The following is a 25132-nucleotide window of genomic DNA, read 5'->3' on the forward strand; positions in this document are numbered from 1 at the left end:
CTCTCTCTCTCTCTTGCACTCGGTCGCAACAAGGCTGCCCGGTGATGCAGCCTCCATCCCCGCCGGCCGGGAGGGGAGAAGGAAGGACAAGAAGCAAAGAGAGGAGGGAGCGGCTGCGCTGCGCGTCTTCGTCAATCATGCGTGGGTTTGCCACGCCCACGCCCCCCGTTGTTCCTTTTCTTCCGGCCAAGAACCCCTGTCGGCGCGACCCCAAGCTGTCATCAAGGGGTGTGCAACATGTCAAATGGGGGCATGGGGGGCGCACAGCGTGTAATATTCCATCATTCTAGCGTCTAGCGTCTGGCATTACGGGTTGGGGGCCGCCCGTTTTGGGGAGGAGGGGGGGGTGTGTGTTTGTGTTGCCTCTTGCTGCTGCTGCTGCTTTTGCTGCTGCTGGTGTTTTGTTTTGTTCGTTGCGGCGCCAGAAGCTGATGATGCTTGGCATGGGCATGGGGGGCATGGCAAAGCGCAGCATCCGTCCGCCTGGCGTTTATTCTTACTTTTCTTTTCTTTATTTTCCCTTGCTCGTTTTTCTCTGCCATCCAATCGATAGGGAGAGAGGGAAGAAAAAAAAAAAAAAAAAAAAAAAAACTCCCCAAAAAAAAAGGCCGGCTCGGCTCGTCTCGTCTGGTTCTGGTCTCGTCTCGTGGTTGCGTACGTACTTTGCCGCTGGGGGGCTGGCGGACCAGAAACACCAAAAGAAGAAAAAAAAAAAAAAAAAAAAAACCTCCCCGTCAGCAGAGGCGCATCGGTATTTGGCACAGATTAGAGTATGACACCATCATGGGCAAGGGCACCAGGCCGTCATCCCAGGCCTTTTTTGCGCAAGAGTGAGCAGAGAGTGGGCCGAGTATGACGGCCCGCAGATGGATGGATGGGCGAGCGGTAGCGGCAGCGTCGCGGGCCCCCCCCCCAGCTCGCCGCCCGTCTCGCACCGGGAGATGCTCCGTGCTGGGGCCTGGGTTTGGGCCTGGGCTTGGGGCCTGGGCTTGGGGCCTTGTCCCTGGGGGTTGGGGCCGCTGGGCGAAATCTGGCATTTGGCAACATGAAATCTGGCATTTTGGCATCTGGGGGGTCGCCAAGTCACGAAGCGGGTTGCGTTCGACGGCAAGCTCGCGTTTGAGGGGTTGCGTCGGGACTGGCCCAGCGAGCGAGCAAGGAGCGGTGGTGCCGCGTGGGCGTGTGGGCGTGTGGGTGCCCAGCCCGTTCTTGCCACGTTACAAGAGGGCGATGGCGATGATGATGATGATGATGGTGGTGGTGGTGGTGGTGGTGATGGTGGTGGTGGTGATGATGATGATGATGAAGAAGAGGAGCCAAGGGGGGCTCGTTGGCTTGGAAGCTGGCTCGGCCCAATCCCGAACCCAAGTCAAGTCAAGTCAAGTCAAGTGTCCCCCCCCCCGGCCTCCATCCTCCTTCAAGATCGTCGTCGTGGAAACCTCGCCCGCTGTCGCTTGTCGCGCCGCCGTGTCCCCTCCAGGCCAGCGCACGCAAACTCGGAGCCGAGGCACTGGCTCCCCGGTCCCGCGGGCGCATCGACAGCACGAGTCCAGGTCCTCGCTCGACCTGCTCCGCCGGCCGGTGGCATGTTTTCAACGCGCGCCTGCTGGCACGGGGCACACCCAGGTCCGTTTTGTTGTCCATGCGGCCCCTGGCGCGCCAGCCCTCGTCGCCTACCCGCAACGACGTATGCCAGGGGAGCGCAGGGGAGGGAAGAGAAGAAGAGAAAAGAAAAGGCCGGCTGAGAGGGGGCTTACTCGCCTGAAAAATGTGGCAGCGGCTGATGTCGAGAAGAAACCAGCCATCCCAAGACTGTTTAGTTCTGTTTTGTTCTGTTTTGTTCCGTCCTGCTCTGTTCTGCTCTGTTCTGCTCTGTTGTGTTCTGTTCTGTTCTTCTTTGCTTTGCTTTGCTTTGCCGTTCATGAAGTATCAGTGTGGCCGTGCCGTTTTGCCCTCGTAGGCTCAGACGGGGGAGACCCCGAGAGAAGCCAGACGCTTGCGTGAGGGGGCAAGAACCGCCCGGCCAACCTTGTCGACGCATACGACACGTCGGCAAAAAAAAAAAAAAAAATGAAACCCCAAAAAAAAAAAAAAAAAAAAAGCAAGGCAGTAGCCGTCAAACGAGGACATGAGCCACGAAACAAAAAGCCCCATTAGCCCATGCCGAGTACTCCGTACGGATAGAGCACCCCGTTACTCCGTCACTCCCGTGCGGCGAGGACATTCGCCACAAAAACATAGCCATTACCCCAAAAATGCCGCTCGCAGAGACGCCCCCCTCGAAATCCGGATCCTGCTTCCCCCCCCCCCCCCACCCTTCCCTTGGCCGGGTTCCTGCGCCGCACCGGGACAAACAGCTCTGCCACCAGCGGAAACCTCGCTGCTGCGCGCCACCCGCGTCGTGCCACGTCAAGGTCAAGGGGGCGCGTCGGCGAGAAAAACCCAAGGCCGGCCGCGCAGCAGGACTTGCTTCCCTGATGCCTGCCTGCCTGCCTGCGGAGTACCTGTCGGGCAACGGTCAGCGGGACGCGGGACGAGCGGTGATTTGTCGCCGCGTCGCAAATAGCTTGGGCTTGGCCGGCCGAGAAAATGACGTAAGCCGACGAGGGGGGGGGGGACCCGGTCCTGCCCGGACTGAGGGTTGCGTCAATGGGGTGATTCGCCGTGGCTAGCGTCCTCGGGATGCGGATCCTGCCGCTTTCCCCCGCCCCTGGCCCCTCCTTCCTCCCCCCACCGAGTTCTTGACTATCTCCGGCCCCACTGCTTGGCGACCGGGGGAAAAGGGGGGGTAAAGGGGAGGGGGAGAGGGGAAGGGATTCATGTCATCAACGGCGAGGTGGAAGCGGCGACAGACAAAGACCCGGCGCTGTGGTGGTGCAAGGTCCCGCGGGCCCTCACCACGGGGACTGGAAGCTGCCCGGCAAGCCAGGTGCTCGGAACTCTCCCTCCACAGACGCTGCCGCAACACGCCGAGTCCCTGCTACAAGCAGCAAGGGAAGGGCAACATCACATGCAGTCGGCTGGCATGCAAGAAGCCGTGACCTGCAGCAGACGCGGCAGCTCCAGTCGCGAGAACCGCTGGGGGATCCAAGCTCCGGGTCGGGTGCCGCCGCGGCTCTTGCTTCCCTGGCTGTGCAGGTTCCTCCAAAGCAGTCTGTCTGCAGTCTCTTGCCTCCACACGGCCGACGGCCGACAGCCGACAGCGTGAGGGGACGGAAATCAAGGCTGGCGTCGACTCGGCCAGGCTGCCCCAGCCACTACACACGCACACACGCGCAGATGTACGCAGATATACGCAGACACACACAGATACACGCACACACGCACACACGCACACACGCACACCAGAAAGGAAGCAACGCCACAGGCGGCCCGAGGCGGAAACAAACCGGCTGATCGTTTCCTCTTTGCCCAGAGCAGACGGATGTTGCATCGCGTCCGTCGTATGTATACGGCAGCGCGCAGCGTCTCATTTTCTGCAGCCGCTCTCTTGCCACGGCGGGAGCCTCCGCCCGCTCGCCTTGGTGCACTCGGCCCGCCTTTCTGCCGTCCGCTCCGTTTGATGAACGTGACAGTAACTGACTTTTTTTTGGCTGGGGGTCGCGAATCCAGTGTCTGCCTCGATTGCATTGTCTGCCTCGTTTGCAGGGTACATGGACCTTCGGGGAGTTGGGGGGGGGGGGCGGAAGCTGCCTGATGACGATGCCGTTCTGCGAGCCGGCGTCGAGCGGCACGCGGCACGGATGCGGGATGCGGGATGCGGGATGCGGGATGCGGGATCCTATGCACTGGGCTGGCAGGCACGAAGCAATCACGCCTGGAGCGGCTCAGACGCGAACGAATGGTGGTGGCAGTCCCGAGGGGCCCAGCAGCGCGGGCTGGTTGTCGGGATGCTAATGTTTGGTTTTTTTTTTGGTTTTTTTCTCTGTTTAGGAAATTAGGAAAATGCGCGCCTGACCCACGGAAACCTGCAGAAGAAAAAAAAACCCACCCGCCGACCGACCTCTGGCAAAAAAACACACAAGGAACAAGGGGCAGCCAAGACAAGCCGCATGCCTGCCAAGAGAGCGCAAACGGACCGACAGCAAGATCGCGTCGCGTCTTGGTGCCCCCGTCGACGGGGCCGAGCTTTTCGTCGCAGCCCAGGCGAGGCGGGAAAAACTCGTCAACGTCCACGTCAGAGTCAAAGTCAACGTCAGCGCAGCCCCTTTTAGCTGCAGCTCGGTGCGGGAAGCCACTCAGCCCCTCCTGGGGGGGGGGGGGGCATCGTATCGTCGAAAAAAAATAAAATAGAATAAAATAATAATAATAATAATAATAATAAGAAATAAAAACCCGAAAAGAAGAAGAAGCCCGTCCCGTGGGCGGGCCATCGCCACACCCACGTCCAATGCCCTGCGGCTGCTCCGGGAATCAACGCTCATCGCAGATGCGACGCAAACCCCCCCTAGTTCCCGCCAGACCAACGTGAGCTATGGACCGTACATACCGCTGCCTTTTTTCTCTTTCTTTTTCTTCTTCTTTTCCCCCCAGAACCCGGGCTCCAACTCTGGTCCCTTGGCCTTCCCCCCCCCCCCCCCCCCCCCTGTCGCTCCCAATCCAGCTCGGGCCTCGTTCCTCCCCGTCCGCTTCAACCAGCACTCAACACTTGCTTCTTTCCATGCTTTCCCGCAACCCGCGCCGTCTTGTCGCTTCGCTTCGCCTCGCCCGCTTTCGTCCCGCCCCCACCTTGGCATTGACGCAGTCCTCCTGGCCGGACGAAGCCCCCCTTGACCCCGGTTTTTATTCTCAGCCGCATCCGCTGGGCCAAACGACCGACGTCTGGCGCCCACCCGTCCGCCCGCATGCACCGCCCTTCCGGGAACGGAAAGCCGCTTGGTACCGGGTGCTTGGTAGGGTCAAGGGCGTCTATGGCGGCCGTTTCTGCCGCCTTACTAATAAGTCCCAGCTGCAATGCGTGGTTGGGGGGGAAAAGCCATCAGCGCCGAGCGGAATGGGCTCTGATGCCTGCGCCCGGCCCCGCATGCAATGCAATGCATGGTATGTAGCCGCCGTCATGTGCGGCTTGGCTTGCCCCCCCGTGCAGCGTGACCGTAGGTTTTTCTTTTTTTCTTTTTTTTTTTTTTTTTGGTCGCCTCGACGGGCCATGTGTGCCCATGTGGCCACGTTCACAAGGGGGAGGAGGGCGGGCGTGCTTACCTGCAGATAAAGCAAGTGCCTATTCTCAAAATTCAAACACCAAGAAAAAAAAAAAAAGAAAAAAAAAGAATCGAGGCAGCATATTGGGACTTCTGCTGTCCGCCAACGCCTGGCTTGTTCGAAACGGCCAAGAGCAAAATAGACCGTCCGTCGCCCGCGCGACTCTTGCATCAAAGGCCAATGAGTAAAACAGTAAAACACAGTGTATTAGACCATACCCCAGCGTGCATCAGCAAATGCCTGATTACAAACAGCCACAAGTGATGGCATCGTAGCTTGGGAAAAGAAAAAAAAAAACCAACATCATGGCGTCGTCGATAGAGCCACGCCTACTCCGTACTCGTGTCCCTGGTTCGACCTCTTGCTCCCCCGACTCCCCGCAGCCGCTCGGTCCGCCTCCACCATGGCCGTGGTGGTCCCCATGCCGCCCGTCCAAAGCGGCAGCTCGGTATCCTCTGCCACCCCGTCACCGCCCTTGTTCGCGTCGATGCCGTACTCGCTCCGCTGCCAGATCTGCAGCGTGGACGCGGGCTTGGACAAGGACGCCGCCGGGGTAGTAAAGTTCTCCGTGCTCTCCGAAAACCCGGACTGGCCCTTGCCGACGGCGCGGCCCGGGGCTGCCGCCCTGTGCTTGTGCTTCTCCTCGCCGCTGCCGCTGCCGTGGCCTCGCCCGCCACCCTTGCGCGCCCGCCTCGTCCTGGGCATGCTGCTCATCAAACTGCCAAAGGCGCCGAGGTGGAAGACCTTGCGGGGCAGGGCGTAGCAGTGGGGCACGTTGGTGACGATGACGGCGGTGCTGGCCTCGCGCACGTACCAGTAAATCCAGAGGATGCTATCCGGGTGCGCGAAGCAGTAGTACCTGTTTAGGGTGGAGGCGAGCATCTACAGCGTTCCTCTTCAGTACTGGTAGACGAGCAAGTCTTTTCGCGGCTGGCGATGCTTACCACAAAGATGCCGAGGCCAAAGATTCCGCAGATGGTGGCTTTTCTGCCGCGAAATGGTTAGCGTCGCAGGGGAAACGGTCGAGCCCAGGTCTCGGCGCCGTCAGGGGAACGGGTCAGGGGAACGGGCCAGGGGAACGCTACGCACTGCTTCCATGGCAGTTGGGACGTCAGAAGCATGGGAATAGGAACCATCAGCATGAGAAGATCGGACGTGATGTTGAAGACGTATGACATGATGAGATGATCCTGAGAGGTCGTGCAACCGGCTGGGAAATGCTTGCCGAGTTAGCAGGCCATAATGGGAAGCGGCAGGACTGCGCTCCATGTCGCTTGCCTCTGCACGGTACGCGCTCAGACTTACGTGTGTTGTCGTCAAGAACCCGAAAATAGTTGAGAAAGGGCCGGCACCAGAACCCAAAGAAGAAGACTTCGGTAATGGCCCATCCGCTCACCACGTAGCAAAGAAGACACTTGACCAGCCGCTGTCTCTGTTTCAATCCGGACCTGCAGTTGCCATGGCTCGCAGTCAGCCTTGGAGTCGTTTCTTTCTCTCTCTCTCTCTTTTTGTTATTTTTTTTGGGCCCGCTTGCCGAAAAAGAAGTCGTCACGAGGGCTCACGTCAATTTCAAATAGAGCATGCACATGCACACCTTGCACAGCATCTGCAGCATAATCATGGACTCTTCAATCAAGAATGTGATTTTGCTTCCGTAAACGCGGTCGTCAATCTCGGCCGCGCTCATGCCCTCGGTGCCCGTGGGCGGGAGGATGTTGGTGTGGAGATGCTTCTCTTGGATCGTGACCCATACTATAAGGTTGGTATAGAAGCCCTAGAAACGTGTTAGCACGTTGGCTAGCTTCAATGCTTTTAGCGCGCCAAACCCGCCAAGGCCGCTGGGACTTGGCCGACGCCACCGCCGGCCGGCTTGCCGCAACGAGGCAAGGCTGCGCCGCTGCCGCGGTATGCGGGGTGGTCCGCGATCGCCTTCATTGGCAACAAGTTTCTTACAAATGCCAGAACCATGACAAAGTCTTCGGGTTCGAAGAATTGCACTCCGCCGCCGAGTCGGATCGTGCGAGATAGGCTGCAGGCCGTCAGCCAAAGTCGATGATGAGCTTGGACGGTGGGACCATGACTCGACATCAGCAAAGGAAAAAGAAAAAAAAAAAAAAAAAAAACTGGTGGCTATTCCGTACAAGCGGCAAAGTGTGAACAAGCTGGCAAAGCTATACCACGTCCACGCCTCGACATCCCGCGTGCCAGGCATCTCTCAGCCTTGACTCTCCTCTTTGACAGCTACAACTGCTTCGTCCTGCTTGGCATTCCCGGCGAGCCGCGAAGAGGGGCCTTGGGCGTGTTCGGCCGACGAGTGGAAAGCACGGGGTGTGTTGTCGCAAACCGGGATAAAAGGCGGGGTCAAAGAAAAGAGACGAGAAGAAAAGGCAGCCCGACGTCTGGTCGAAATGCGAGGCGTTCTTGCGGGCGGAGGTGGGGGGGAGGAAGGGCGCCGTCGTTGACTGACTGACTCCAGGCGGAAAAGGAACAAGAGCGAGAGTTTGGCGGAAGGATGCAAGTTCGCCGGGAGTCAAGAAACCAGGAGCGATCCATCCCCGGTTGGCGGCGTAAACTGCTTAATTTATGAAGGGGATGGTCCGATGTATGGGTAAGTAGACTGAGGCCAACCCGGTGATTCGGCATCAGGAGACACTGGAAGGGTGACATTGCATGCCACCGCATAATGGTACTGCATGGTGCAAAGCAGATTTCGCCTGCGGTAATGTCCGGGCGCTCTTCTGACGACGGGCTCTCATTCGTTTTGGCGAGCCTTTTCTTGGGACTCGTTCTAGCTCATCGCCTGTTGCCCCGGGACAAGCCCCTGCCCGCAGTGCAAGATCTATAGCCGAAACTTAATGTTATTTAAGTTCAATCCCGGGCAGCGTCCTGCATACTGTGCAGTATGCACTGTGTAGAAGCGAGCCCGGGAAAGCGACTGATCCAGGAATCAGAGGGAAAAAGGAGAAACAAACCCCTTCTGCATGCAGGCAGCCACAGACATCACATCACACATGCTGGGCACCACTGACCACTCTGGCCGGCCGCCCCTGTATCGAGGGCGCCCAAGAACTTTGATTCCTCTGCTTGCCTGGCTTTGTCTTGTCCAAGCGCCAATGTCTCGTTCCTACAGTACTAATGGGGCTGATGGCTCCGTGGACTCGTAGTTCGTGCAGCAAGAGTTTGTGGCCAAACTCCTAATTCATGTCTGCTGCCCTCGGATGAAAGTGCTACGCCGACTAGGTGCAGAGCTTTTGCCGCCGACAAGGCTGTCGGCTGTCTGTATCCTTGGCCAATGGTGATTTGTCCCCCATATCGTTGTCAATCCTAGACTTCCAGCCTTCGATGCGGTACTGTGCACCAGCATGAGAACAACGGCAACCATTAACGGCAGCATCAACAGCCACCCGCAGAGGCTTCACGACCTGTAGCGTCATGGATACCAGCGGCTTTAGTACTCAAGGCACTGACCTATCTCGCCTTTGAAGCCTTCCTATGCCTAGGATGCGAGTAATCACATCATTTTGCTCTTGAAACCCTAGGAAAAGCCCGGTAAAGACTATCCGTGCCTCTAGCGCCCATGGTCGGTAAAGTGGCTTCCAGAAGAATGGCAACCTATGTAACCAAGTGCGAACAGGGGACCCAATGTGCTGCAGAAGACCAGTCCGCATTCTTTGCAAAGTGTTTGCGGGAACCGGAGTCGACAGAGCCCAGGCCCCAAAGGCACAGGGATCCTTATCTCTCCTAAAGATAGTGTGGATTCTGGAAATGCATTCCCTGTGACGCACCCCTGCGTCTCAAATTTGTTGACTGGGAGGGCGTTGCCGGCAATACCCGAGACGCGGGACGCAGCAAGGGCTTTCTTTCGTGGCATGCAGTTACATCCAAGGATTTGTGTGAAATTCTGCTTCGTCGGAGCATCACGATTGAATATCGTGATAGTTGTGCCGACTGAGCTTGAGGGCTGAGGCATAAATAGCCAACGCCAAATCATGACCTTGCATTAGGTGCTCCGTAACTTGGGCCGATTTGGGTCGTCTTGCGACTTCCAAGCGGGACCAGCCACCCGGTGAATGCTTTTGTTTAAACTGCCAAGGATGTGGTGCAATGGACACCAGAGCGACGAACAGCCAAGCCGGAACGGAGTAGTACCATGTACGCTGCAAGGCCAGATGCTCGATTTAAAAACCAACCCACGTGTCCACGACGTGGATAGCGCTGCATGGCACCCTTCAATTCCTTTTCTTTAACGTCTTTTAAAGGGAGACATGCGACACAACAGCCGAATGAGTTGGTGGACTGTGGACTGCGCACGTGGTAATGGGGATATTGGTTCGGGGCCAGGGGTAGGAAAAATGAACTCGCATACCTACCTACCTCCTAGGTAAGGTAGGCACGTAGAACGGAGTGTTTGCCCATGGAGAGACAGGAGCGGGTCGTATTGATGATGCTGCCTAATTCTTGGATGCCATGCTCCCGACTTGTTATTCGAAGTCTTCACAAAGTCTATGGAGTACTCCGGACTGACATGTCGCATGGTGTTACTGGTAATATCACCTTGGCTGAGGGCATTTGCACACCCCGCATGGGTTCTTTGTTGACCATCTTTGATTAATGAGGCGCAGGGATGTGACGAGATCCATGCATCAGCTCGGCTTCTCCTCCGCCTTGGTTTTTTTTTTTTTTTTTAATATACAGCGCCAAGAAAAATGAAAGGGCCTGCAGCTCAAGTGATTGATTTTTTCAAGAAGGCGGCATCGTATGTCAACAGGGTGAGTAGCTGGAAAGCCGGGAAAAGGTCAGCCAACGACCAGGAAAAGGAAGAACCATTTCCCACCGACTCACGATTATTGATAAGAGAAGGTTGGTCGGCTGCTCCAGTGAGGCCTAGTGGCGATTATGCATACGGTGAATCCTTATATGTGAAGTGAAGCATGAGCGAAATAATATAGAATTTCGTACACCATATGCTGTATGACTGAATGTCCTAATCTTTGATGAAGCCTCCGGAGGCCATGTGCCTCTTGACTCTAAACCCGATTCTCGGCAAGCCCTGTGGCACTGCGGTTAGAGAGAGTTTACAGAAATATTGCATTCCCTATATTCCCCATTCCGTAGATATTTTCTATTCCGTACTTCGACCGTTGGTCAGCGCCACGACTGAAAGGTGGTAGCAGCTCTTTACTCCGCGGCGAACAGGTCCGACGGTAGCCCAAGCAGTGCGCAAAAAAAACGTAATTTAGCCTCCGAACTCAATTGCCCATATTCCGCTGGCTCGGGTCTGAGGATAGGTCCACTATTACCTTGATCGGAGAACCTCTTGGGCACAGGCGTGGCTGTCACTGGTGGGATCGGGGTCCAAAACCAATTGATCTGACATACGCATCGAAATCGGGGCAACGGATTGGCAACCTGGACCTGCGTACTGCATAGTGAGCACTGAGCATCAACAGTTGCGAAGACGGATGGGATGGGTCGTGTATGTACAGTAGAGCTGTAAGCGTCGCATGCAGCGTTAGCGTAGCCGCCACTGCCACCTCGCTGTTTTCGCGACCGAAGTGTGTGGGTGCTTGCTGCCGTTGGTGTCCGCTCGCTCGAAAAGAGTATTTGCATTTCACGATGCTTGCTGCGTCAAAAGGCGACGACTTTGTTCTTCCTCTTCCTTTTTTTTTTCTTCTCTTCCCAGCTCCTCTTCTTCCTCCTCTTCTTGTTGCTCGGGGATGTCTTTGACCAGGGGTGGAAAGGGAAAGCGGACAACCTGCTCATTAGCGTCGCTCCTTCCTTTTTGGTCAGGTTGGTGACTGCGGAGAACTCCGTCCTGTAGGCTAAAATTGAATCTCTGCCTGCAAGCTACTTCAAACATATCCGCATCATTCGGCTCTCGTCGTCGCATGCTGCTTTTGGTAAGCAGTAGACGGCAGTCATGGTGCCGACGACGCCCATCTCGGCTTCAACGGCTGGCGACGATGTGGAAAAAATGAGGACGCTTTGCCACTTGGGCCTTCGCTACGACGATCGGAACGGTTCGACGATCGGCCATGCCGATGCCAAAACTGACACCATCCAGCAAAAGAATCCCGTCTTGAGATTTCTAGTAAACCTGGAGAGTCGCATTGACAGATTTGCAAAATTCGAGGCAATGGGCGTTGAACGGGTGCCCGAGGACAAACGACAGCCGCCACAGATTTTAAATGTAAGCAGCCTCGCACTGGAGAATAGGGGGGTGGGAAAAGCCATCAATATATTGGCTAATATCCCAAGCTAGATGGTCTTTTTCTGGTTCTCTGTTTTATTCAGCCCAACAATGATCCAGATTGGCATCCTCGGTCCCATTTTCGGCATTTCAGTCAACACCTCAATTGCTCTTACAACCTTTGCGACGCTTGCCGGATCTACTGCACCCGCCTTTACCGCCACACTCTCCCCGCTGACGGGGTTGCGTCAGGTGGCGGTCTCGCGTTATTCTTTGGGTCTCTGGGGCTCAAAGTTGGCCGCAATTCTCAACGTCGTAATCAATGTGGGATATGCTACCATTGCTGCCATCTTAGGGGGGCAGCTTCTTCGCGCCGTGTCGGGAGGAAGCTTGGCCCTCGTGGTCGGCATCGTCATCATCGTCGTCATTGCGTTTGTGGTGTCGTTTTTTGGTTACGGAATCATTCATCATTACGAGCGCTATGCCTGGTTCTTTGCGTTTGTCCTCATGTGTGCGCTCTACGGACAGTCGGCCAAGTACTTGTCACCGACGCCCGAGCTTAGCCGTTACAGTGGCATCGACCTGAGCGGAGCGTGCTTGAGCTACTTTTCCATTGTTTTTGGAGTCTGCGTTTCGTGGTGCCCGATCGCAGGAGATTACTATGTCCACTATCCTGCGAAAACCAGCAAGTGGCTAGTGTTTGGATTGACATACGTTGGCTTGGTCGTTCCAACCATATTCGTCGGTATTCTCGGCAACCTCTTTGGAGGCATCGTCCTTACAAACAAGGCGCTTTCTGACGTACATGAAACGAGTGGCACTGGTGGTCTGATTCTTGCCGTCATGTCACCACCAGACGTTTGGGCCAAGTTTGCTTGTGTGTTCTTCGCCCTGTCATTCCGTGAGTGGGAACCCTGCCTCTACCAAAGCCCGGAAAATAACCTCGGCAAGCGACACTAATCACCAAAACGTAGTCGGTGACACGATTGCAAATATCTACTCGAGCGCGCTGTGCATGCAGCTTCTGGGCAAGCAATTTGTGGCTGTTCCTCGTTTCGTCTGGTGCACATTGCTTTGCCTGGTCACGTTTGCCCTTGCCTTTGGAGGCCGCAACGTGCTGGAGGAAATCATTAACAATCTTTTGTCGATGTTAGGATACTGGACCCTGGCCTTTGCCGTCATTCTATTTGTCGAGCACTTTTACTTCCGACCAAAGATTGGAGGCTACGACCTCGGCGCCTGGCAAGATGCAAAGCGGCTGCCATTGGGGTTGGCCGGGACTGGGTCACTGTTGATTGGCATTGGCTTCTCTTTCCTCAGCATGTGCCAGACTTGGGTACGTATCGTGCAATCCTTGGGCATGAAGCCCGATTCTGCGACCAAGACTGACCTCCCGCAGTACATTGCGCCAATTGCCAAAAAGATTGGCAAGTCTGGAGGCGACTTGGGGGATGAGCTTACTCTCGTTTCTGTCCTCATTTCATACCCTATCCTGAGAACTCTGGAGCTGAGATGGGTTGGCAGGTGATGTAGGACCAATGCAGCATGATTCATGATAAAAGTGGCGAAAAGGAAGCCTGAGGTTTCGCTTTTGGCCTCTTTGCATTGCTCAACCGCCAGGCGTCGCAACTGGCTTTAGATTCGCCATTCTTGACGGCACGGCAACCTTTGATTCACAGCGAAGTGGAGGCCCCATAAGCGGGCAGGTCAACATTGCGGCGGTTTGGAGGAACAGGGTCTGGCGTTAAGACGCAACATCAACAATGGTGGGCTTCGCATCAACGATCCATTTTCGGGAGAAGAAGGGTGACATACTGCGGCGGCCGACTCAAAGCACTTGGTATAGCCGCTCATTTGCGCATTCCGAGCCGCCCTCCATTCTAGCACCTTGATGCGCTCTCAGACGGAGTAGTTCAGTAGAGCGGTCATCAGCAGGCTTGGCTACCCTGGAAAGGACTCTCCGATGAGGGGACAACGCCCATTCGAAATATTTACCACGCCATTTGGCAATATTGTTCATTTATTTGATTTTTGCGTGCATTTAATCTGCTTCGTGCTCAAAGATTGGGGTAGGAGAGAAATATGATGATGGGAACGCCTCTGAAAACATGCAGATGATCGCTTAGCCGACAACGACAAAGAAATCTCCTTTGTCCCGCCAATGACATGATAAAAAGCGCGGCAATCCGCCTTGCAATCGCCCCAGCCTTGGTTTTTACGGCAGACCTGGCATGCTGACCAAACTTGCTGAGCCCATGCGTGACCGACGACTTGCCGGCTTGATTATCGGCGCTTTTGCCGCTAGGAAACTGTACTCGGTACGGCTACTGATATCCGCGTCATGATTGATATTGGGAAGTGCGAAGGCCTGATTGCTAGTGTGTTGGATTCCTGTCTTTGCAGGTCAACGGGTTGTTCATGGGTGAGAGAGTGCCTGCAGGGAAATGGACCAATGGGGTTCGCATTACAGGGTGTGATCATGACAAAGCCCAGTTGAGAGGCATCTCGGCCACCGTAGCACCAAAGGTTCTCCCCCCCCCTGTCCTTCCTCCGTCAACCTGCAAACCGCAGCATCAGGTCATCACGTCAACCTCGCAAAGCAAACCAGAGAGCACCCGGGCGGCCGAGATGGCTGCAGGCTTAGCGCAAGCCTTCCATGGCACCGTCATCCACTCCACCTCGCCCAGCGACCTCGTCATCGTCGAGGATGCCCTGCTCGTCGTCACCCCCGCAGGCCAAATCGCCTCGCTCCAGCCCGGCGTTTCCGCCGAGCGGATCCCCCCGACGCTCGCCTCGCTCGGCATCCCGCCCGCGTGCCCCGTGAGGACGCTCGCGCGGGGCCAGTTCCTCATGCCCGGATTCGTGGACACGCACAACCACGCCCCCCAGTGGCTGCACCGCGGCCAGGGCCAGGGCCTCCATATCCTCGAGTGGCTCGACCAGGTGGCCTTCCCGCACGAGTCGCGCTTCCGGGACCCCGCGCACGCGCGCCGCGTGTACGGCCACGTCGTGGGCGGCATGCTGCGCCAGGGCGTCACCACGGCGAGCTACTACGGCTCCAAGCACGGCGAGGCCACCAAGATCCTGGCCGACGTGTGCCTCGAGCGCGGCCAGCGAGCCCTCGTCGGCAAGTGCAACATGTCGCGCAACGCGCCGGCGTACTACCGCGACGAGGACGAGGACGAGTCCCTCCGGGTGACGCGCGACTGCATCGACCACATCGCCGGGAGGGACCCCGAGGGCGCCCTCGTCCGCCACGTGCTCACCCCACGGTTCGCCATATGCTGCGAGCCCGGCCTGCTCGCCGGCCTGGGCGACCTGGCCAGGGAGCACCCGCGCATGCCCATCCAGACGCACTTCAACGAGTCGGAGCAGGAGAAGAAGGCCACGCTGGGCCTGTTCCCGGCCTTTGACAACGAGGCCGACCTGTACGAGAGCTTCGGCCTGCTCGGCGACCGGTCCATCCTGGCCCACTGCACCATCATGACCGAGTACGAGACGCGGCGCCTGGCCGACCTGGGGTGCGGCGTGGCGCACTGCCCCACGGCCAACATGACCGTCGGCGGCGGCTTCATGGCCGCTCCCATCAAGGACTTTCTGCGGCGCGGCATCAAGGTCGGGCTGGGGACGGATTCCGGCGGCGGGTACTCGTCGTCGATGCTCAACGCCATGCAGCACAGCTTGGTGGCGTCCTTTGCCAGGGACTACCTGGACGCGGGGGAAGCCGGCACCGCGGCCGTGTCGTTTGAAGAGGTCTTCTACATGGCCACCCTGGGGGGCGCGCAGGTGGTCGGATGGGACGCGGACGTCGGCAACTTTGCCGCAGGCAAGCAGTTTGACGCCGTCGTGGTGGACCTGCAGACGGAGAGGGGCGGCGTGAATGCTCCGCTGGAGGACGACGACTCGGCGAGGACCATGCTGGAGAAGTTTGTCATGACGGGTGACGACAGGAACATCGCAGAGGTGTATGTGAGGGGGAGGCGAGTGCACGGGTGAGGAGGGAGTGTCGTCTCGTGATGCTGCTGCCTCAGCTATGCCCGCTGGCGGTGTAAAAAATTTTTTTGCTTCATCATTGGGTGCTGGCTAAGTGCAAGCGTGGATCGACAGGTTGACCATCTAGGTCACCATCTGCGCGTGGCTTCTGCTTCAAGACATGGGATTTTTTTTTTATTACGTGGCCGTTTTGCGGGCACGGAAACCACGCATTATACAAGATGCCCGTCGCCTTGGCGGCAGTCTGGCACGTCTAGCCCTTTTACTTACAGGCAAGCTTGGCAACGCATGCTAGGGGAATATTTCCCGCCCTAGCCATTCGGTGAATACATACTACAGCTCTCTATACCGCCCCTGCGGTAGGATTGACTCGGGCAATTTCCAGCCCACGCTGTAACTCTGTTCCTCAGGTTCGGCCAGGCGGAGTCTAGGCGCCTCCTTACAAGATACCGTGTCCGATTCCGCTCGCTGTCGCTTCGAATGTAGGTATGCGCTGCTGCTCGGGCGTCTCGTTTCGCTGAGCCAAAGGCAAGCTTTCCGTTTCTAGGCCGCTCACTCTCGTAGCCTCGAGCTGGAGAAAAAGTCGGTGCTTTCGTCCCCCATCCGCCAGAGAGTGACTTGGGGCTCCTCTTGTCATCGCTGTAGCCATTCCAAAGTCGCACGTACTACTCGCACGCAAGGCGCCTGTCGTCGTTAAGGCTGCCTCCTTCGCGGCCCTCCTATGCTTCTGCCTCTGCTTGGCAACTAATCTGCACCGTCTACGCTGCATGGCAAGGCCGCGGGGGACGGCACTGCCTGGAACCGGACCCAGCACAGGGCCCTCGCCGACGTCATCTCGGCCGCGTGTTACCGCCGCCGGCGAGCTGCAGAGCAGGCGCCTGCAATGTCGCTTCGCCTGCGCGGCGGCATTCGTCTGGGTCCCGGTATCCGCGTGGGGCATTTTCCGGCGTTCTGTCGGGTTGATTCCATCGAGGTAGGCTTGGAGACTTGTCTAGCCTGGGAGGCCTCTGTGTGACGGCTCATCGCTCGTATGCGTGTCCCGAACGTCCTTGCTGGTCGGCGCCGTGTCGGAAATGGTCTCTTTCTCGGTTCCGCTGTCTCTCCAACAGTGATTCCTACTCGTCATTCGTTGGCTTGCGGATGATGGAGTTGGTGGTGGCAGCGGATCGCGAGACGAGTGATACATACAAGGTCCTTTCCTCATCAGTGGAGACCGGGTCCACTTGTAGCCCCGCCCTTCAGGGGTAATTAATTGCAGCGATTCGCCGACGCAGCATAACTCGTGACAAATTGTACGGCAACTTCAACTTCGCTTCTCATCAATTTGTCTACGAAAGTATGACATGTTTTCGTATCTTTTGACAGCTCAATTCCTAGCAACAAAATCCACCAGCTCAGGAGACCTGAGCACTCGCTTGTTTGGCTCCGCAAGAGCGCGACGCAATCGTCAAGCCCTCTCGGCGACTCGTTCGAAAGCGTTCGCCAGGCGGAACTTGACGCGCCGCCAGTTTTCTCGGTCAAATCACGGCACAGATATCCCAAGACCGCGCTCGCTTACAACAGCGTTAGGGAAGCTGTCCTCCGTCTTGCCTGCGTCTGCTATGTCGCCGTAAAGTAGGGACCGAGGCTCCACGGCAGCTAGTTGACGTCCTTTTGTGGAGGAACGTGCTACTAGACGCCAAGCATGACGGGAAACCACGTGCTAGTGGCTGGCGAGCTGAGGAACGACCAGGAAAACAAGAGGCGTCTGGCTGGCTTCAGGTTGGTATTGCCGAGCAAACGTATTCGCTAGCCAGCCTAGACGCATATTCATTCGTTCGTACAGAGGACGTGGGTTTTCATCTGATCTGGGCCATGAGGCGGGGCTGTTGTTCGGTATTCTCAGAGCCCCAAAGTTTATACAGCTTCTTTGCGCATATTCTACCATGAGCGACAAGGATTATTTTGCACTGCATCTATTGAGGCCCGCGGCATAAAGCAGAAAACAACCCACTCGAACTGCGTCATTCATCATGTTGCCTATCAGCGAGCTATGGTCTGTCGTGGCACGTCTTGCTACCGCCCCAGGCCAACGGGGGCACGAGGGCACTAGATTTGATTAGAATTACTTGAATCTCCTGGCCCTCTATCGGACAAACGCCTGAGGCCCCTCTTCTTATCAAATGCGAAGAATCGCGGCATTTGCGGCCTCGCAGAAGTGGTGGGCTACCAACAAGAGATTGATAGCCTAAGCAAATTCCGACATGGTCTAGTCTTCTCAACGCTGCACGAGTTTCGCGGTGTTCAACGCAGCGCAACTGCATCCTTGCCATTTCAACTCCCCGACAGGTCAGTGTACCGGCCAGGTCCACGGCCTCGAGCAAAAACATCTCGAGCAAGCAGCCAGCGATCCGAGACGGAGCGTGCCGAGGACGATGTCACTTTTCCTGCCTTAGTATTCGGGACGCACCTGGATTTGCGCCCAGTAAACGCGGCGACATGGATAAAGACAGGCTTCAGGACGTTTAAAGGAGCGCCCATTCGCGTTCCATTTGTCAAGACTCTTCTCCAGAACAGTAAGAGACATACTTTTTCCGCACAAGTATAACCTGTTCTCCGACACCCCCGCAGGATCCGAGCCCTTGTACGATCCAGTCATCGAGGCATTCAACGATGCACTAGATAGATTACACCTGGGGGAGGTAGCAGCTTGATATTCTCATCAAAATCGAAATGGGAAGCCCAGCATCATCGACATCCTCTGCCGTTGCAGTTGGGCTATTACAACCCGAGCAGCAGGATATCTTGGCTGAAGCTACCTCTTGCATCTTGCAAAATTCTCACAGCATCCACCTACACTTTAACGAGAAAATCGAGTGCCCCCTGCGGAAGATCAGGCGGATTGCAAGCGCATGTGAAGCCGCCGTAGTCGCTGCATAATCTATCATGACTAGTTCTACACAACCCAGAGGAAGGCATGTGTTGCTTCGTGGAATCAAATCGTTCCATCCTCGATATCTCGGCAGTAGCGGGCTGCGGGACACTGATCAACTTACCGGACGCAGTACTAAGGGTCCAGACCCTTGTCCGTTATTGCGTGCGCTTTTCCTATGGCCACGTTACGCCAACAGCGGGTTGTGCAGCGTAGAGATTCTGCCAGACATTGTCATCGGCAGCGCAGTCGTTGCAGTGTGATCCGACACGACTCAAGACTGCGCTCCGCATCCACAGTGCCAATCAAGTCTGCACACAGACAGCGATAGGGGAAACCATGCGAAAAGGCTTTACAGTTTACACCCGGCACCATGGCCGAGGCCGGTGACATAAAGTATTGCTGCTTGACGGTCCCCAGTCAGAGACTCTGTCATTGCCAGAACAACAGATTTCAATCTGCGGATAACCCAACTTGCCATGGCGCATAGCATTCATGGTACTTTTTCCACGACCGTCATTCCAGCTCTTCCAACTGGCGCACCGTGGTACCTAAAGATGCAGATCGCCATCCAAAGCCATCTTAACGAGAGGAGAATCTGGCAGCTTCTTCTCAAACCGCAGATGATCAATGTCTCTTTCGTTCTCGACGTAGACTCGAGCCGACTTCAAATCCTTCCTGTCCAAAATACGTTCGTACACTTGGGCAAACCTGGATGCCTTGACGAGCTTGTTCTTGACGGCAACATCGTCCACCGCCACCTGCAGAGCGAGATATACCTCGTTGAAGCGCACGTTGGTCCTCATGCACTCGTAGGCGCCTACTCCGGCAAAAGCAAACAGGGCCCCCTGCGCAATGGACACAGCGCCCCCTATGCCGAGATCGCCAAGACCACCAGTGATGATTGTCCATGTCGAGTTGGGCTTGCCTTGTTCGATCAAGTACTGGAACGTGGCGTTATAGGCGTCTAATGAAACGACAAGTGTCCTTGTCAGGTACCCCAGTCCTTTTAAGGAACAACGAAGGAGAAGATGGTGATGATGATGATGATGACAGATGACTGACGAAAAAGCAGATACATTGATGCATGTCTCAAACGTACAAATGTTGGCCTCACAGCTAAGCCTCATGACTTGATGAAAGGTCTCGATGTCCATGGTGGAAACCTTTTCACAGTTCAACGTGCCGACTATAGCATCTCGCGTAAGCCCACAAGCCATCGCTGCGGTCACTCGACACTCACCAGCAGCATAAACGTGTTGGAAGTCGGGTAGCCTGCCCGTCTTGACTTGCTCAAGGACTCGCTTGAGACCATCTGCCTGCGTCACGTCGGCTTGAACAAAGGTGATACCGTCCCGCGAGCCGACGTGGCGGACAATCTTGTCTTGGGCAGCTGCGTTGCGCACCACTGCCATTACATTTCGGCCGGTGTTTCGGGCGGCCAGAATGGTAGATATGCCAATGTTGCCCGAAGCTCCGACCACCAAGACCGTCTCCATTATTCTGGCACGAGTTTGACAACAAGCTGGCGGTGGCACAAAGTAAAGGTCGTGGTATCAAAGACGGGTGAAATGGTCTTTGCAACCGCAAGAGTGCTCGTTCCTTGCTTTAAAAAAAACAACCAATGCCTTCCAACATCAAGTATAGCCATTTTCCTCCGTCTTTTTAATACGCTTCGCGGCAGTTGCCACGCATGCTGTCTACCACGACTGACAAAAAAAGAAAAAAAAACTATGTTGATATCCACTCACGAGGAGGTTGGATCCCAGGAAAGCAAACCATCTTTCCCAAGTAAAGCAAGCTGACTCGTAGTTGCGACTGCCGCGCATCCAAAACCGGCGCCACTATTGAGGAGTCAATTTCATCATTTTAGGGGGGCTCCAGCAGGTGATGCCTGAATTGTCCAAGCTGGGGGGAACGCAACGACTTGTCCAGGCAGGTTTAAACTCGCCAGAACGTAGTTGATGTGGGCTTGCCAAGTTCAACATGAAGACCGTGTGATGCGCCACGACGGCGTATTGGAAGCTCTGATCAGAATCGGGGCCACGTTGGCTTCCTTCAGCAGCCACATCCCCGACCAAGGTCCGAGGCCAGATGGCAACCGCCATTGGCTGGCTGAATGTCCCAGAGCAGCTTCAAGACGATCGGGTGGCTTGGCATGCTTTCGAGGTTATACAGCCTCGTTCTCCTGGTGGGAATCCCCAGCGTTGTGGTGGCAGCCTGGTTCCCCTCCGCTCTGCAGTTGGCGATATCGAAGATGCCGAGCTGCAAGAGTGGCGGGTGGCGTCCAATTATCTGGCGGAGGCGCTGGTGCACCAGCAAGATGCGACCCGAGGGATTGGTTCAGGACTCTGGAATCCGCGGAGTAGCTAGCATCGTGTAGAAATCGATCCCACCCGTTCAGAAAGCGGCTTGCTCCGTAAAGGGGTCAAATTAGGGCATTTGGCCACCGATGACTAAAGCGAACCGAGGTCCCGGGCCGAGCTTGATCCAGCCCTGGCGAAACTTGAGGGTTGTGCTGCATCGATGGGGGCTTCTCAAGACTAACCTTGGGAGAGAGTCTGTCCCTGGTGGTCGGTGGTCACGCCCTGAAGCGCATATCGCTGAACGTGCATTGCTCAGAGGCCGTTTTGAAAAGAAGTCGAGATTTCAGACATGGAGGACTTGGGAAAAGTGGAGCTTCCAGGTCTGGCTGGGCGCGGCATTTGTGGCTTTGGTGGCCAATCCAGTGTCGTACGGGCGACCCACTTCTTGGCCCTTTCCCCCCACCTGGAATCCCAATCCACAAGGACTGGATGGCTTGAATCAAACCTTTCATCCATCCACCGTCCCCCGTCCCCATCCCTCAAACTCGACGTCGTTTCATCAAGCAATTCATACAGGCGCCTTGTAGCACCAAGGAGATCGACTAGCTGCATTAGAATTGCCGAAGCCCGAGCAAATCAAGTAACGCTTCGCCCCAATGACCGGCATGGTTTGCAGGAACCCCCTCAGGCTTGCACAGCATGCATCGATGCCGAACAATTTCGCACAACACGTCAAGCTCAACCGACGAGCACTTCCGTTTTGCGTCATTCCCTCATTGTGGATTTTGGAAACAAAACGCTGAGCACGAAAATAGCCCTGCGATGGCGCGCGGGGTTCGCTTCCTTGTGGCTTGGTTATGTGACCTGTCATCGCCTCCCATGAGCTTTGCCCAGCCAATGAGGCCTCATATCCCCATGCGGGCTTGATCTTTGACCTGCCATGGGCTACGTTCAGCATCAGCATCTTTTGCGCAGACCGCCTTTCCAAGATCGAGCTCTCCCAGCTTTGCGAGCTGCAAGCTGCGAGCTTCGCAAGGGCAACTGGACTGTTTAATGGGCAGCGTTGCTCAATCACAACGAGTTTGCAGTCGAGCCATTTCAGATCAAGGCCTTGCAGAAAGCGTCGGTCGTTTGTGCAAGTCTCTGGCAAGGCGCCACCTTTCATCCGACCGAGGGCCTTGCTACCAGCAATCTACTAGGGCGCATAGCCAGTTTCTGGCAAAGTCTAGCATTGACCTTGCCCACTGGCATGTGTTGTCACGCATTGGGCATGGAGCATTCTTGCAATGATATTTCGCTGCTGTCCAAGGGCAAGTGAAGCAGATGATGGATCCAACCCATCTCGCCTCCAGAGACTTGTATGCCTTTCGGCAGATGAATCACATCCGCATTCCTGTGTGCTCGAAAGACTGGCCTCCAATGCCTAGGGTGGGTAACTTTAAGCTCTACTGAACGAAACCTCCCTAAACTGGGCTTGATACCGATATGGGGGGGGGCTTTGCCTGGAGGCCCTGGAGAAACATAATCTTGTCTAGGCCGACGCCGAGTTGCGGGAGCCCAAATGTCTATGCGAATGTCATCAAGAAGGGAGACTTTCAGTGTGTCATGCCGTGCCGTGACTGTCGAATCATCCCATGGAGCGTCCTGGCTGGAGCCCAAAGCTTCTCGGAGCCAGTGTCCAAACAGTGTGGCGACGTTGCTTTCTTTGCGAGATGTATGCTCCCCGATCCGGGCGTGGCAGTCTACGAGGATTACTACTGGTCGTGTCGGCAGCCGAAGGACTGTTGGAAGACGCGGCATGGCAATCATGACGGCAAGGCACGATTGGCCGAGGGGTCTGGCCACAAAGCCGCCGCCGCAGCGTCTCCGGGTCTGTGAGACGAGTTGGTCGTCGTGTTTTGTTTCCACGACGAGGATGACACGGACCAGCAACAAGCGTCCTCACCGACTTTGGCAGTCGTTGTAGGCCGTCTCTGGCCGAGGCGTCTGCTCACATTCTCTCACGGCACGGCACAGTAACCCACCGAGTCTCGCGAGTTCCCGGATATCAGACCATGACTATTTTCGTTGCCAATGACTTTTTCTCGGGACGGCATAGAGCTTGTTTGGGAAGTTGGGGCGAGAAAGGGCGAGAAAAAGCCCGTTGCCGTGACTCGTGTGTGTCGTCGAAACCTCGAAACCTGCTTTCAACAACAGCAAACGGCGGCAAACGGCGGTGGCGTGCTTACGTGTCGCCTTCAACCGGTCCAGCGGCAACTCCAACTCCGAATACGGATCCATTCCGGCCGCCATAGCCTCCGGCGCGGGGCGTGGCTCGGGTGAAGTTCGTGTCTGCCAGGTCACCGGGGGCACTGGGCCAGCTGGGCCCGGCCTGGGATGGCTGCGGGATCCGCCGAGTCGCCAACGAGGCCCGATACGTATCCTCTTTCTTGCTGGCCACCGCAGTCCGCAATCTGACACAACGCACGGGAGCAAAGCAGGTTGGCTGCAAGGCCCCCCTCCTGGCCGCGACTTGCACAGCGCTATCGGGGGCCGGCCCTCGACCTATCGGAGTCTAACCGCTCTTATCTCGGACAAAGCTTAAGTTCCCCTCTGTGTTGACAACATCAGACCCACAAGCTCTGCTGCCTCATCCAACCCGCCAACCGCCCCTTCTGCGTCCGAGCAACCCGAAATCGGATCGCTATCGGCGTGTTAGCCTCGTCATCGCCTTATGCAGACCAAGATGTTGAGCTATACTGGGTCCCAGTGCATCAAAGGGAGGGATGGTAGGGGGGGCAGGGCGGTCGAGGAGCCATGAACTAGCATCGATTGCCATCGGATCCTCCGTCTCACCTTCTTTTCCCTCCAGTGATGCGCATACGGCGTCGAAGAAATCCCCGTCTACATCAGCAAACCATCATCCATTCGCCCCGAGCTACAACCCCTCGACTGCTGCTGCTGCGCGACTAGACGCCAACAAAACTCCCCATCGACATGGCTCCGACCAAAACACTCACCGCAACTGTCCAAGAGGGATACGCCGACCCGGACTCGCTCCGCACGGCCTTTACCCTCGCCATGTCGGCCATGTACAAGTCCGAGGTGCCTCTCTACGGCACCCTGGTCAGCATAGTATCCGGCGTCAACCAGGCCACTCTCCAGTCCAACCTCGATCCAAAGGTCCTGTCCATGAGATACGGCGATGCGACCGGCGCCTCGTCCCGCATCGACATGGAGCGTCACGGCGCCATTCGCCTCGGCACGCCCCATGAACTGCGGACCATCCGCCGCATCTTCCGCATCATCGGCCTCCACCCCGTGGGATACTACGACCTCGCCCCGGCCGGTCTCCCCATGCACGCGACGTGTTTCCGCCCGACGACCAAGGAGGCGCTTCGGAAAAACCCCTTTAGGGTGTTCACGTCCGTCCTGCGCCCCGAGCTCATCAGAGACGCGGACGCAAAGTCTCTGGCCATGCAGCTCCTCTGCCGGCGAAACATCTTCACGCCCCAGCTCATTGGCCTCCTGGACAAGGCAGACGCCCAAAACGGCCGCCTCACCCTCTCCCAGGGCGACGCCTTCGTGTCCGCAGCCATGGACACCTTCAAGTGGCACGCAACAGCGGCCGCCTCGCACCAGGCCTACACGTGCCTCAAGGCAGAGCACCCCATCCTCGCCGACGTGGCGTGCTTCCGAAGCGCGCACATCAACCACCTCACCCCGCGAACCCTGGATATCGCCGCCGCGCAGGACGCCATGGAGACGAAGGGGCTGGCCGTCAAGGAGCGCATCGAGGGTCCCCCGCCCCGGAAATGCCCGATACTGCTGCGCCAGACCAGCTTCCTCGCCATCGAGGAGCCCATCAACTTCCGCACCACCGAAGCAGCGCAGATGGTGCAGGGCTCCCACCGCGCTCGCTTCGGGGAAATCGAGGAGCGCGGCGCGGCCGTCACGCCCGCGGGGAGGAGGCTGTACGACGCGCTGCTGAGCGAGGCCATGGACGCTGCCAAGCTCGGCGGCTCCGTCTCGGCCGACGTCCTCGACGGTCAGGTTGCCGCGGCGTTTGCCAAGTTCCCCGACGCGTGGGAGGAGATGAGGCGCCGGGACCTGGCGTACTTCTCGTACAGGGTGGGGGAGCAGCAGCGTCCGCTGTCCGGGGGGGTGTACTCGCTGGATGAGCTGTTGGCAGAGGGCGTCGTCGAGGCAGTGCCCATCACGTACGAGGATTTCCTGCCCCTGTCTGCGGCCGGCATCTTCCAGTCCAACCTGGGCAAGAAGGCCGGGCGGGAGCTAGATGCTCAGCCCGACGTGGATGGGTTCGAGGCAGCTTTGGGGGAAGCACTGTGCGATGCGGATGACTTGTATCGCGGTTTGAGGGACGATAGCTTGGGCGAGTGTGCCAGACAGCTTGGCGTGACAATCGTGTGAGACGGCAGTTGCACTTTGTTGTGTGTTTGTATCCACGGCGTATATATGGTAAAGAGAGAGAGAGAGAGAGAGCATCATGGTGATTTTGCACAGAGCACGGATTCTGCCTTATGCATGAACCAT

The 25132-nt window shown here is 56.8% G+C and overlaps 6 protein-coding genes across 6 annotated transcripts; 3 read left to right on the forward strand and 3 right to left on the reverse strand.

The window, feature by feature from the left end:
- Nucleotides 1-1217: 1217 nt before the first annotated feature.
- Nucleotides 1218-1588, reverse strand: UV8b_00041 (uncharacterized protein; the record flags this gene model as incomplete). The annotated part of the gene is made up of 2 exons (XM_043137539.1): nt 1218-1326; nt 1491-1588. 2 exons carry the CDS (start codon nt 1586-1588, stop codon nt 1218-1220), a joined length of 207 nt encoding a protein of 68 aa, XP_042993473.1.
- Nucleotides 1589-5502: 3914 nt separating this feature from the next.
- On the reverse strand, nt 5503-7411 carry UV8b_00042 (uncharacterized protein; the record flags this gene model as incomplete). The annotated part of the gene is made up of 7 exons (XM_043137540.1): nt 5503-6081; nt 6144-6186; nt 6289-6409; nt 6505-6647; nt 6762-6973; nt 7153-7228; nt 7341-7411. 7 exons carry the CDS (start codon nt 7409-7411, stop codon nt 5503-5505), a joined length of 1245 nt encoding a protein of 414 aa, XP_042993474.1.
- A 3708-nt stretch (nt 7412-11119) lies between these two features.
- Nucleotides 11120-12917, forward strand: UV8b_00043 (uncharacterized protein; the record flags this gene model as incomplete). Its single annotated transcript, XM_043137541.1, has 4 exons — nt 11120-11389; nt 11462-12290; nt 12364-12725; nt 12789-12917. 4 exons carry the CDS (start codon nt 11120-11122, stop codon nt 12915-12917), a joined length of 1590 nt encoding a protein of 529 aa, XP_042993475.1.
- Nucleotides 12918-14017: 1100 nt separating this feature from the next.
- On the forward strand, nt 14018-15385 carry UV8b_00044 (uncharacterized protein; the record flags this gene model as incomplete). Its single annotated transcript, XM_043137542.1, has 1 exon — nt 14018-15385. One exon carries the CDS (start codon nt 14018-14020, stop codon nt 15383-15385), a length of 1368 nt encoding a protein of 455 aa, XP_042993476.1.
- A 3459-nt stretch (nt 15386-18844) lies between these two features.
- Nucleotides 18845-19792, reverse strand: UV8b_00045 (uncharacterized protein; the record flags this gene model as incomplete). Its single annotated transcript, XM_043137543.1, has 3 exons — nt 18845-19260; nt 19396-19482; nt 19537-19792. 3 exons carry the CDS (start codon nt 19790-19792, stop codon nt 18845-18847), a joined length of 759 nt encoding a protein of 252 aa, XP_042993477.1.
- Nucleotides 19793-23575: 3783 nt separating this feature from the next.
- On the forward strand, nt 23576-25009 carry UV8b_00046 (uncharacterized protein; the record flags this gene model as incomplete). The annotated part of the gene is made up of 1 exon (XM_043137544.1): nt 23576-25009. One exon carries the CDS (start codon nt 23576-23578, stop codon nt 25007-25009), a length of 1434 nt encoding a protein of 477 aa, XP_042993478.1.
- Nucleotides 25010-25132: the final 123 nt, after the last annotated feature.

This window comes from Ustilaginoidea virens, chromosome 1 (assembly GCF_000687475.1).
Source record: "Ustilaginoidea virens chromosome 1, complete sequence".
Lineage (NCBI taxonomy): Eukaryota > Fungi > Ascomycota > Sordariomycetes > Hypocreales > Clavicipitaceae > Ustilaginoidea > Ustilaginoidea virens.